The sequence below is a fragment of the Eschrichtius robustus genome, chromosome 2 (assembly GCF_028021215.1).
Source record: "Eschrichtius robustus isolate mEscRob2 chromosome 2, mEscRob2.pri, whole genome shotgun sequence".
In the NCBI taxonomy this organism is placed as follows: domain Eukaryota; kingdom Metazoa; phylum Chordata; class Mammalia; order Artiodactyla; family Eschrichtiidae; genus Eschrichtius; species Eschrichtius robustus.
Window position 1 is genome coordinate 158418742 of NC_090825.1, and position 13351 is coordinate 158432092.

Below are 13351 nucleotides of genomic sequence, written 5' to 3' on the forward strand. Positions count from 1 at the left end.
CCACTCTCAGGAGGGGAATGCATGGGGTTGGTGCCCCCTGCGGCAAGCCCCCCTTCCCTCCCTGGGCCTCAGTTTCCTCATCTGTAAAATGGGGATGAGGATGGCCTCCTTGCAGGTTGGTGAGGGAAGCTGTGAGATCTCTCACACCCAGGTGGAGCCCAGCCCCAGGTCTTTCCTCTCTCCCTACCCCACGCCTAGGGCCCAGCACCACTTTGCAGCATTATGAGTCCTTCTGCTGCTGAGCTAGGTCCCCCAAGGAAAGGACAGGTGAGGAAGAGCAAGCCACAGCCAGAGACCTGTCTCCCCACAGCCTTGAGAGCCTGTCCTGGAACCTCTTGGAAGGTGCCAGGCCAGCCCCAAACTGCTCACACCTCCCCTTCCTGGCTTCCCACATACACCCCTCCTTGTCTCCTCCCATCACGAGGTCTGGAATCCATGGCTTGGCTGAGACCCAGGCTCTTGCCTACATAGCAGTCATAGGCCAGGCCAGCCCTCAGCCCACATTCCCCAACAGGCTCTCCTGGCCTTGCTCCCTTCAAAGCCAGGCAGAGAGCAGAGCTCACGGGGACACGTCCTACCCATAGCCACCAGGGCCCCCTCCTGCTCTGAGCATCCAACCTCAGGCCTCCCATGGCCCGCACATCTGAATTTTCATTGATCTTATTGACTTCTCAACCGAAAGCCATTGAGTGTTTTGAGGCAAAGAGATAGGCTTCTCACTTACCCACAAACAGATGCCCAGGCCATGGGCGGCACCACCATGCTACACACAGACCCAAGACCCTGAGCCAGGAATGCTCTGTGGTCAGGCAGGTGTGGCGGGGTCAGAGGTCAGCCCAAATCTGCAGCCCCACCCATTTCTGCATGGGGGTGGGGATGGCAGGGTGGACACCCCAGGAGAGAGCACCTGATCTCCCCTTTGCTCGCCCCCATTCTCCATCCAGAAGGCCAGGGGGAGGGGACCAAAGCCTGAAATCTCTTGATCCCAAACCCACTGATAGTGTAAAAGCTGGAAATTTGCAAAACCAAGCATTGGAGTCCGGTCTGGGAGTGTGATTTATCATGAATTAAACAAACCGACTGGTTATTAGAAGCAGTTTGGTAAGAAGGTACCCTAAGCCCTCGCTTGCCCTCAGAGCCCCCTACCCCCACCCCTCCACCTCCCAGAAACCCTCAGCATGCCCACACCAGGGCCTCCCCACACGCCCACAGCACTCACACACCTGCACACACCCAACACGCTCCTGGGCCTGGGCCAGCAGGGACCCCTCCATCCTCCTGTCCCTCCCCAAGGCTAGCATCTGCTCACATTTACCAGGCAGGTGCGGACACAGCCGTGCCCAGAAACTGCTCCCAGGAGCCAGGCTGCTCATTGATCTGCAGCAGGGAGGGCACAGCCCCTCATTTCAAGGACCAGCAGGGCAGGCTCTGGGTCTCCCCACCTCCCAGAGCCTGTGGGGCTCCAGGGCACTGCCTGGATCTAGACCTCACGGACAAACTTGGCCCTTATTCGTGGCAGCAAGAAGGAGATGAGATGGCAGGACAGAAGTGGGGAGGAGACAGGGAAAAAGAAATAGGAGCACTTAAATTTTTTTTTTTTAAGATTTTTTTCCTAATATTTATTTATTTGGCTGTTGCAGCCAAATAGTTGCAGCACGCAGGATCTTCGTAGCGGCACTCAGGATCTTTTGTTGCAGCACGCAGGCTCAGTAGTTGCGGCGCACAGGCTTAGTTGCCCCGAGACATGTGGGATCTTTGTTCCCCAACCAGGGATGGAACCCGCGTCCCCTGCATTGGAAGGCAGAGTCTTAACCACTGGACCACCAAGGAGGTCCCAGGAGCACTTAAATTTAGTGCTGTTCTCCCTGAGCTGAGCTGCCTGGGTAGTGCGTGAGCTCCCCCCACCACCATGGGGGATGGAGCAGTCCATCCATAGACCTGTCCACCCAAGAGAGGAAAAGTTTCCAGTTCAGAATGTTCTGGAGGTCTCCCACCACTAACCCCAAAGGCTGAGAGGGAGGACCCTGTCTCTACCCCCAAGTATGTGCACAGCTCCTTCTCAGATGCTCCAAGAATCTGTGTGCTTGACAGCTGGCTGGTGCCCAGGGCCCCTCTCCTATGCACAGACCCTGTAAGGGACCCCTTCTCGCTTCTCAGCCCTCATCCCACACCACTAGAACGTACACATCCAGCGCTTAGAGGATGGGGTAGGCAGTGCCCAGAACGGAGGGATCTAGCCCAGTGATTGTGACCTCAGCCAGACGTGATACACACACCCCATCTCCTGTGAGAACTCACGAGGGGGCAGGGGTGAGGGATAGGAAAATCAGGGAGCCCAGTGTGGGAGCCAGAGAGACTCATGAGGAGGGGTCTGGGCAGGGGTCAGGGAAAGACACGTTAGAGAAATTAAGACAGAAAACAGCCTCCTAGCTTACCTGCTCAGCTGGGCCACGGCTCCTCCTGCAATGCAGCCCTAATTGAATTTCTCTGTTAACAATGGAAACACCAGCCTCTCTCCCTCTTTCTGATAAGCCAATGACCCAAGGGAAATTGGGGTCAGGAGGAGGAGAAATTGGAAACAGTCTTTTCTTACTCCTGGGGACACTGGTTTTGTCTGAGGGCCCGGGGCCTGGAGGAGGACTGGTATCCCCCCTTCTGGGTCCTCAGAAGTCTGGACCCTCCCCAGATGCCCCACACCTGGTTCTGGGTGTGGCAGACATGTGGGGACTGTGTCCATCCTTGAAAGGTGTTTCCTCCAGCCCAGTCCATTCAGGGTAGAGAGGGTCCCGGCCACCCATCACAGGCCAGCTTCCCCTCTGTGAGCTGCCCCCTCCCCCTCGCCAACATTTCTCCCTGTGGGATGGGCACCCCCAGCACCCTCCTCCGGTGAACCCTGAGCACGCCTTGGATTCTGAGCACTCTGAACGTACTCTGGATTCAGACAGCAGACAGCCCTGGACACCTGTGGCAAGTCACTGCCTCTCCGAGCCTCTGTTTCCTCATCCATGGAGTGGGAGCAATACCTTCAAGGGAGCAGATTGAAAAAGATAAGCCAGCACGTGGGAAACACTTGCTAAGCCCCAGGGGTCTATTATCATACAACATAATCACTGTAATTATCTTGTTAATAGCTGTTATTATATTATCACGCATCAGGATCTACCTACTAACCCCAGGAGGTGAGCCAGATCGCTCCTTACCCTTTTTTTTACCCACAAAGGTCCCAGGGCTAGCCTATCTGCCCCACCTCCTCCGCCAGCCCTTGCTGCCCAAAGCTCCTCTGTGCCCTTGTCTCTGAAACAACAGGAAGCCCCTGTAGTGATATTTTTGTAAGTACTCCAGGGAGACAGGCCTTGGGTAACAAAGTATAATGAATGGAAGCACCCACTCTTGACCTTCAGGTGATATAAAGGGACTCCCCCTGAGCCCCCCAGTGTTCCTTCCAGGCAGAGGGTTGCCCCCAGTGTCTGTCCACTCTCCTGCTGAGCAGAGGGAGGACTACGGTCGCGCAGGGGCCCGGCAGGGGACTGGACAGAGAGGCCTGGGGGCTAGGCATGGCCCCGGCCCTTGCTACCCACCCCTCCACCCTCAGGACTGCCTGCCATGGAGGTCCGCATCAATGTCTCGAGGCAGCAGGTGGAGAAGGTGTTTGGGCTGGAGGAGTACTGGTGCCAGTGCGTGGCGTGGAGCTCCTCGGGCACCACCAAGAGTCAGAAGGCCTACATCCGCATTGCCTGTGAGTCCAGGGCGGAGGTGGCCCTAGGGTGTCACTGGGGGAGGAGGTCTCATCAGAAATCCTCAGATCCTGCCTTGATGGGTGGAGGGAGTGCCTATGGACGCTGCCCAGCCACCACCATGTCCCCCTGGGCACTTGACACTTCCTTCTGGCATGTGCCATGGCCCCTGCGGGACCAGGGGACAGGGTCAGCCAGGCTGACCTGGCATGAGGCACTCAGCCTGGAGGACACTCTTGTTCTTCCCCCAGATTTGCGCAAGAACTTTGAGCAGGAGCCGCTGGCCAAGGAGGTGTCCCTGGAGCAGGGCATCGTGCTGCCCTGCCGCCCGCCAGAGGGCATCCCCCCAGCTGAGGTGAGCGGGGCTCCAGTGCCACTCCACAGGTGGGCAGTGCTCCCAGGTCTCGGGTCCCGCCTGCCCACCCCTCCAGGCTGATCCCCCACCCCAGGGGCCACTCACGCTCCGGGCAGGGCCAGCATAGTCAGGTAGTGCAGCGGCATGGCTCCCTCCCCCAGGTGGAGTGGCTCCGGAACGAGGACCTGGTGGACCCATCCCTGGACCCCAATGTGTACATCACGCGGGAGCATAGCCTGGTGGTGCGACAGGCCCGCCTGGCCGACACGGCCAACTACACCTGCGTGGCCAAGAACATCGTAGCTCGTCGCCGCAGCGCCTCCGCTGCTGTCATCGTCTACGGTGGGCCCCAGTGCTGGTGGGGCAGAAGGGCTCCGGGCACAGGAGAGGCACTGGGGCTGCCTTCAGGGCAACCACGTGTGGCTGGCTCCCTGCAGAGCCAGGACCAGGCAAGCCAAACCGTGGCCTGACTGGGAAGGACAGGGAGAGGACTTACTGTGGCTGTCAGGGAGCCAAGGGGCATATCTGGGTGGAGATGGGGGGCAGGTTGGTGGTCATCTGTGGCTGGACCATCCCTTGGCTTACTTGTGGGCAGGAGGCCATTGTGCAGAAGGAGATGAGTGGACAGGATGGGAGTCTAGGAAAGTGACAGACCACAGCCTGTGCTCCTGTGTCCCCGGGGTAGGAAGTAAAGTGACCTGGGCATCCCCAGGAGCAGACAGAGGGAGGGGTGCGGGAGTAACCCCCGTGAAAGGCTGGTGTTTGGGTTGGAGGAGCATGGGAGTTGCAGCTAGGGCTGGTGCCCACGGGGAGAAGGGGCTGTGGAGCGGGTGCTGCCAGGCCCTGGGGGCAATGGGCAGAAGCATGGTCTCCCCTCCAGGACCTCTCTCTCAACACAGCTGCAGCCTGCCCGTTTCCAGCTCACAGCCCCTCTGTCCTCCTGCCCCGGCCCCTGGGCCAGTGTGTCTGAGGAAGCCCCCGCTCCCTGACCCCAGTCCTTCTCTGTCCGGCCAGTGAACGGTGGGTGGTCGACGTGGACCGAGTGGTCCGTCTGCAGCGCCAGCTGTGGGCGCGGCTGGCAGAAAAGGAGCCGGAGCTGCACCAACCCGGCGCCTCTCAACGGGGGCGCCTTCTGTGAGGGGCAGAATGTCCAGAAAACAGCCTGCGCCACCCTGTGCCCAGGTACCAGCGGCTGCCGCCTCCCGCATCGCTCTTCACCACACCATCTCCGTGCCCTGGCTCCATCGTGCCCACCAGCCTGCTCCCCATGGCTCCATCCCACCCGCCCGCACGCAGGGCCAGGCTCACAGTCTGAGGCCAGGATGGGGTTCAGTGTGATCGGAGGCAGGGCTCAGTCTGTGTCCAGGCTCAGCCTCAGCAGAGGGGCTGAGTCACAGGGTCTAAGGTGCAGTCAGGACAGGTACAGTCAGTGTGGGGCAGGCCCCAGCCTGGTGCTGCAGAACCACCTGCGCCTGGGATCAGAGGGTCATTGTGCGACCAAGTGCCTTCACTGCCCCAGGGCCAGGATGGCCCCCGGTGTGGGTAGAACCAAGCAGGCCCAGTGTCATCGTGCCTCTTGTCATTAGCATGCATCATCCAGGCCCGCTGGACACCAGAGGGCTTGCAGCCTGGCAGGCTTGGCCCTGGCCCTGATATTGCACCAGGTCCGGACGCCCAGCGGGGCCACACAGGCAGACGGCCTGGACTGGCTCCCTGGGCTGACCACGCCATCTCTTCTTTGTCCATGTCTGTCTCGCATCTAGTGGATGGCAGCTGGAGCCCGTGGAGCAAGTGGTCGGCCTGTGGGCTCGACTGCACCCACTGGCGGAGCCGCGAGTGCTCTGACCCAGCACCCCGCAACGGAGGTGAGGAGTGCCGAGGCACTGACCTGGACACCCGCAATTGTACCAGTGACCTCTGCGTGCACAGTGAGTCCTCTCCACCCGGGAATCCTCTTGAGTTTGCCAGGATTGGCCCGACCCTGCCCCGGGGAGGTGGTAGCTAAGGGATCAGTCCCCTGCCACAGGCTGCACCCCCTATTCAAAGCTCAGGACCCTTGGGGAACCCCATCCCTAACACACCCAACATGTGCCCACATACACCCCAATACCTCCCATACCTGCCCTGAGACATGCATACATTTGGAGGTTTTACTGTGCACACCCGGCCTCTGGGATCATCTCCCAACCCCCTTCCTGTCTTCTCCTGCAGTTTTACCTCCGCCCCGTCCCCCAAGTGCACACACAAGTCCTGTGGGGACACCAGACTTGTGAGGCCTGTTAATTACAAGGCCATAACTAACAATTAAAGATCTCTGTTGGATTTTGTCTCTAGAACACACCCTCCCCCATTCTTTCAATTAAAAACCTAATTATCTGTGTCAATTCCTTTCTGATGGACATTTCTTCCATTATGCAAAGCCCTTCTAAAATCAATATAGCTTCCTCCAGGCAGTCAATCACTCTCTCCTCAGCCCTGCCCCAGGCCTGGGCTAAGCAGACAAGGAGAAGAGCCCTAGCACCCCTGCTCCTGGCCCAGGGACTGGCCAGGAACCAGAATGGCAGACCGCCCCGCCTCCCCAGAAAGCAGATCCCCTGCTTTGGGGATCCTAGGAGCTCACCCTCAGTCTCAGCTGCCCTGGGACCCAGAAGAGCAGGTTCAGCCTAGCATCCTGGTTCCAGGCCACCCAGGAAAGTGGCTCTTCCCCTCCTCCATTCTCCATCAGCAGCAACTTCAACATGAATTGAGCTCATGAGGGTTGCAATTTGCTCAGAGAGACACAGCAAGGTGGTGGCAGATGCAGGGCTGGAATGCATGTGTGCCGATTCCATGCTCCCTGCTGCCAGCGTCTGCTGCTCCACTGGTGCTGATGCCCGAGAAGTGGCGGCCTCATCCTCCTGGGGCGTAGACCGCTGACCTCTCCTTCCCGGCCTCCTGCACCCTACCCCTCCCAAGCCTGTACTCTCTCCCACAGCTGCTTCCGGCCCAGAGGACGTGGCCCTCTACGTGGGCCTCATAGCCGTGGCCGTGTGCCTCCTCCTGCTGCTGCTCGTCCTCATTCTTGTGTACTGCCGCAAGAAGGAGGGACTGGACTCGGATGTGGCCGACTCATCCATTCTCACCTCAGGCTTCCAGCCCGTCAGCATCAAGCCCAGCAAAGCAGGTGGGGTGCCCCTGTCCCCAGCACTTGTGCCGGACCCCCATGCCAAGGGCCGCCCAGACAGGGCTGCCCCCCATGCCACTCTCTAAGTCTGTCTGATCCTTGCAGACAATCCCCATCTGCTCACCATCCAGCCAGACCTCAGCACCACCACCACCACCTACCAGGGCAGTCTGTGTCCCCGGCAAGATGGGCCCAGCCCCAAGTTCCAGCTCACCAACGGGCACCTGCTCAGCCCGCTGGGTGGCGGCCGCCACACGCTGCACCACAGCTCACCCACCTCCGAGGCTGAGGACTTCGTCTCCCGCCTCTCCACCCAGAATTACTTCCGCTCCCTGCCCCGCGGCTCCAGCAACATGGCCTATGGGACCTTCAACTTCCTTGGGGGCCGGCTGATGATCCCTAATACAGGTGGGAAGGACCCTAGAGTGCCCTAGGGAGCGCTAAGAGACAAGACTAGCATGTGTCCCTCCTGGAGGAGGATGGGACAGCCTTGATGTTCCTCCTATGCCTCTAAGCCTCACCCCGAGGGCTGAGCCAGCCCAGCAAGGAAAGAGGATAGAGTTTTGGAGAGGATCCAGTCTTGGCTGGCAGTGGGGCTGGCACTAAGGCTGAGGCCAGAGCTATCTCCCTTCTGTTGCCCAAGGACACAGGACTACTGTCCATTCATTTACACAGCCAACCAGCCTGTGTGTGCCGGGCCCTAGGCCCCAGGGAGCTGGGGAACTAGTGGAGAGACAGCAGAGGAAAAACGCCTAGACAGGGGCTCCTCCACCTACCACCTCACTGAAACCCCTGGGACAGGGTCTCAGAGACACCTTCACAGAGAATCCACAGACCCTTTCCATGGTCATCTTTTGGGAAAGCGCCACAGCCTCTGGTGTGACTCCCCTCTCCCACCCTGAAATTCTCTATTTCCGCAGTTTAGGTGACCCCACATGGCCCTGACTTCCTTGTTCCTCTCCAGCTGCTCCTGGTGCCTGCTCCCTAAATGTAGGTGTTCCTCAGAGCACGCCGCCCCCCCTCCGCCCCCGACCCTGGCACCCTCTTCCCAAGTGATCTCACCCACTCCATGGCTTTAATCGCCATGTCTGTGCAGATCACTCCCATTCCTCCATCCCCAGCCACAGTTCTCCTGGGTGACAGAATCGTACACCCAGCTGCCTCCTGGACAGCTCCATCTGGATGTCTCACAGCACCTCAGATTCCTCATGCCTAAAACAGCACCGTCTCCCACCCTCCCCCAGAACCTCCTCCTTCCCAGTTTTCTCTTCCTCAGGGATGGCACAGTCGAGTTGCTCAAGACAGAAACTAGGGGTCACCTTGGCCTCCTGCCCTTCTTCACTTTCCCCCCTCACCTCCACACCAGCTTCATTCACACACTGATCCCATCATTCTTTCTCCTGAAATGCTCCTGCATCCTCCTGCTTGTCTTTCCTGCTGCCTCTCCTGGGCTAGGCCACCACACCCACCTCTAGTCTGATTCACAGCTCCAAGCATTTACTCACTAGAGCCACACTTGATCATGTCCCTTTCTGGGGCTTCCACTTTTCCCTTCAAAGCCCACATGACAAAACCACAAGGACTCATCCCCTGTGGCCAGCTGCAGTGGCCTCCCCTCCCATGCACATTTCTCCTGCACTTGGCAGCCACGGTGGGCTCCCATGAACCCAAATACACTGGGCTGCCCTTTGTACACGCCGTCTCTCTGCCCCCATCCACTAGCTTAACTGCTACTTCTCCCTCAGGTCTGGTAGCTCTCCCTCTGTGCCTCATGTCCCCCTCATGTGGCTGCTAGGATGATGAGGTGAGATGGTCCATGTCAAGCTCTTAGAAAAAGGCAGGCGCACAGTGGGCGCTCAGTGACCATCCACCCTTCACTCCCCTGGTGGGGCGAGTGGCCAGGTGGGCTGTGCTCCACCCTGCTCTCCCCCAACACCCAGCATCCTTTGCTGCCGTCCACTTATCTGTCTCCCCGCGGACTGAATGCTTCATGAGTGCAGGGCTCATGGTTTTCCCCACCTTCCTGAGTACTCAGCATTAGCATTCACTGAATGAGTATTTGAGTGAGGGTACCCCCGCCACAGAGAGCATTCACACGTGGATCACCGAGACTATCACCAACCCTGGCAGCCGGTACCAGGAGGCAGCACAGGATAGTGAAGGGAGCAGTAGCTGCAAATACGCCACCACCGGCTTCCCTCTCTCTCCTGGGCTTCACTTGCTGGGAAGTAGTGATATTCCAGCCACCCCACCTCAGAGCTGCCCACTCTGGAGAGCATGCATATGATTTTGGACTTGGTGGGATAGCCATAGAATTTCTTCCCCTCTGCCTGTCATGAGCCTCTGAGGCCCCTCCTGATGTAGGGGCTCCCTGTCCTAAAAGGGCAGGAAGGTGGGGCAGGACCGCTCCTTGCCATCCCCAGAGTGACCCCCCAGCCCCTGGCCTCACCGTGTCCTGCCCCCTGCCTCTCCCCTGGAACCACCTCTCCCCCAGCAGATGCTTTCTGCTGCTGCCCCTGCAAGACGCTGGGACAAAGGCGAATCAGCCAGACAGGACGTGTGTGCAATGGCACCCAGACTAGGGAGGGCTACCAAAGTGGGCAAGGTTGTTAAAGGCCCCGGCCCCACCTGCAGGGGGCCACTGCCCAACAGGGAGCAAAGTCACCAGAGGTGGGGTGCCCACCCAGAGGTGGCCAAGCCGAGGGAGAGAGGAGGAACTTGAGCAGGCCAGGAGGGTGGAGCACTCAGAGGCACACTTAGGGTGGTGGCTCCAGAACAGCCAAGTACGCAGCACAGGCCAGGCCCACAGGCCAAGGGCCTTAGATATCCGGCCAAGGAGCTGCACTTTACCCTGGAGGCAGGGAAGGTTTTAAGTGGGTGATGGGGCATGTAGGTACAGCGTACCTGGGGGTTCCAGAGTTTTCTGTGCCCAGGCTAACTAGGCACGCGTTTCCCACCTGAGTTCCCTCAGCCACTCTTGGGGTCTCCCTGACTCATCTTCATGCCCGTGCGGGTGGTTGGCCAGCCTGGCAGTCCCAGTGGCACTTCTGTTGCCAGGCCAGGCTGGCGCCAGTCAGTCCTCAGAGGGAGGCTCAGGGAGGGACTGGCAGAGTGAGGTGTTTGGTGTCTTTGCAGCCCTGGTAAGCCCCGGCTGTCCCCCCACTCTGTCACAGGCATCAGCCTCCTCATCCCCCCAGATGCCATACCCCGAGGAAAGATCTACGAGATCTACCTCACACTGCACAAGCCGGAGGATGTGAGGTGTGGGCATGGGCCCTGCTGCTGGGACTGGGCGGGTCCTGTCCTTGCCTGCTGTCACCGTGACGCCCCTGCCCACCCCACTGTTGGGCCTGGTCTGGCCTGGCCCAAGGGAGGGCAGGGGAAGAGGGGCTCCTAAGCTCCACCCAGCTCCACAGCCCCTAACCCCAGGGTCCCAGGGTGGCCCACTGACACCTTTCCCTTCCCACCCGTATTTCCCCACTTGAGGTTGCCCCTAGCCGGCTGTCAGACCCTGCTGAGTCCCATCGTTAGCTGTGGGCCCCCCGGAGTCCTGCTCACCCGGCCCGTCATCCTCGCCATGGACCACTGTGGGGAGCCCAGCCCCGAGAGCTGGAGCCTGCACCTCAAAAAGCAGTCCTGCGAAGGCAGCTGGGAGGTGAGCCCCAAGCCTCCTCCTCACACCCCCACCCCACCCCCGGAGCTCAGAGTGGTGTCTGGCTTCCTGCCTGGCCCTTGAGCCACACACCACCTCCCCAGTCTCCGGCCGCTCTTCAGAGCTGTGGTTGGCTGCGAGCTGACCCACCGGGCCCTGCCTGCAGGACGTGCTGCACCTCGGAGAGGAGGCACCCTCCCACCTCTACTACTGCCAGCTGGAGGCCGGCGCCTGCTATGTCTTCACGGAGCAGTTGGGCCGATTCGCCCTGGTGGGAGAGGCTCTCAGCGTGGCCGCGGCCAAGCGCCTCAAGCTGCTTCTGTTTGCCCCCGTGGCCTGCACCTCCCTCGAGTACAACATCCGAGTCTACTGCCTGCATGACACCCACGATGCACTCAAGGTACCTTCCAGCCCCACCCTGCCACAGGGAGGCCGGCTCTGACGGCTGACCACCCCTGGCCCTAGGGAGGGGGCAGTAGAGAGGGGCGCTCCCAGCCCCCAGGCCTGGCTGACACCTGGGGCACTGCAGGAGGTGGTGCAGCTGGAGAAGCAGCTGGGAGGACAGCTGATCCAGGAGCCTCGCATCCTGCACTTCAAGGACAGTTACCACAACCTGCGCCTGTCCATCCATGACGTGCCCAGCTCCCTGTGGAAGAGCAAGCTCCTTGTCAGCTACCAGGTGCGGCGCTCAAGGTGCTTGGAGCTGGGCACACCTGAGCTGGGCACACCTGATGCCGCCTCTCTGTCACCCCCCACCCCCAGGAGATCCCCTTTTATCACATCTGGAATGGCACACAGCAGTACCTGCACTGTACCTTCACCTTGGAGCGCGTCAGCCCCAGCACCAGCGACCTGGCCTGCAAGGTGTGGGTATGGCAGGTGGAGGGCGACGGGCAGAGCTTCAACATCAACTTCAACATCACCAAGGTGGGCAGCACTGCCATGATGTGCTCCCCCACTGGGCCTACCCTGCCACCAAGCCCACCTCCTAGAAACCGCTTGGCAGCTCCCTCCAAGTCTCCCAGGGAGGGAGGTGCAGATGCATACATAGACAGATGCAGACAGATGTTGTTGGACTTGGGGAGGAGGAGGTGGGAGCAGCAGGGAGGGGAGGGGGAGATGGAGCTGGCCTGGGGGCCTCAGAGGACTTCCCTGAGGAGGGACTTTTACTGGGCCTGGAAGGATGAGTAAGAGTTAGACAGGCAGCAATGAGGGAACTGAGTGTGGAGGACAGAGGCAGTGAGAGGACAGCAGTGAGTCCTGAGTGATCAGCAGAGTTCTGCTGGTCAGCAGAGGGTGGCAGAGGTGACCTAGGGAGGAGTGATGGGGTGGGAAGGAGAATGAGGTCAGAAGGCTCCTCTGCTCACTGGCTGTGTGACTGTGGGCAGGTCACTGCACCTCAGTGCTCCAGTGAGCAGGGCCCTGGCCCACCGGGAAGCAACAGTGCCCACGCTGTCCCCATGCCCTGAGGTGGTCCACGCATTCCCCCGGGGTGGGGTAGCAGTGGGCTGGTCTGGGCAAGTTCTAATGGGTACCTCCACCCCTCCCCACTCCCAGGACACGAGATTCGCTGAGCTGCTGGCCCTGGAGAGTGAAGGGGGGGTCCCAGCCCTAGTGGGCCCCAGTGCCTTCAAGATCCCCTTCCTCATTCGGCAGAAGATCATTACCAGCCTAGACCCACCCTGTAGCCGTGGTGCCGACTGGCGGACTCTGGCCCAGAAACTCCACCTGGACAGGTGGGTGGGAGATGGGCAGGGAGGGGCTGTGAAGGCCACCTGCAGTCCAGCCTGGGTGGAGAGGAATGGGGGGCGGGTGGACAAGACACACTCTGGGGCCTGTGCCCCAGTCACCAGCAGCTGGGGCATCCCTTTGGCTGAGTGAGGGGAGGCCCTGTCCTTGGGTGGTCTAGGAGGGTAGAGGCAGCAGCCTGAGGGAAGCCAGGCCACTGATGGGCTCCCCTCCCTTCTGCAGCCATCTCAGCTTCTTTGCCTCCAAGCCCAGCCCCACAGCCATGATCCTCAACCTGTGGGAGGCACGGCACTTCCCCAACGGCAACCTCAGCCAGCTGGCTGCAGCAGTGGCCGGACTTGGCCAGCCAGATGCTGGCCTCTTCACAGTGTCAGAGGCCGAATGCTGAGGCCGGCGAGGCCCACAAAGCCTACACTCTCACCAGCTTTGGCACCCGCCAGGGACAGGCAGAAGCCACCACCGGGGAGAGCCGCGTGGACAGGCCCCCTCCTGGCAGACGCTGTCCCCTAACACTGGCCCTTCAGACCCTGCCCGCACTCCTTCCCCTCCATGGCCTGCCTGGCCGGGCTGGCACTGCCACCTGCTCCGACTCTGCCCGGGGCCCAGGGTGGACAGTGCCTGGATCCCGGGCTGGGCGCAGCCCATCTGTGTGTGTGTATGTGCGTGTGATGCTACCTCTCCTCCTGCCCCAGCCAGGG

The 13351-nt window shown here is 60.4% G+C and overlaps 1 protein-coding gene across 1 annotated transcript in view; it reads left to right on the top strand.

Annotated features, from left to right (window-relative positions):
* UNC5A (unc-5 netrin receptor A) overlaps positions 1-13041 on the top strand; it is a 61616-nt gene extending 48575 nt beyond the window's left edge. Inside the window, exons 3-15 of the mRNA XM_068534650.1 lie at positions 3593-3736; positions 3986-4089; positions 4251-4431; positions 5853-6017; positions 7064-7252; positions 7358-7660; positions 10426-10513; positions 10739-10907; positions 11071-11304; positions 11434-11583; positions 11667-11831; positions 12462-12640; positions 12876-13041. Of these exons, the coding sequence (XP_068390751.1) occupies positions 3593-3736; positions 3986-4089; positions 4251-4431; positions 5853-6017; positions 7064-7252; positions 7358-7660; positions 10426-10513; positions 10739-10907; positions 11071-11304; positions 11434-11583; positions 11667-11831; positions 12462-12640; positions 12876-13041 (2237 nt within the window). The remainder of the gene's footprint in view (positions 1-3592; positions 3737-3985; positions 4090-4250; positions 4432-5852; positions 6018-7063; positions 7253-7357; positions 7661-10425; positions 10514-10738; positions 10908-11070; positions 11305-11433; positions 11584-11666; positions 11832-12461; positions 12641-12875) is intronic.
* Positions 13042-13351: the final 310 nt, after the last annotated feature.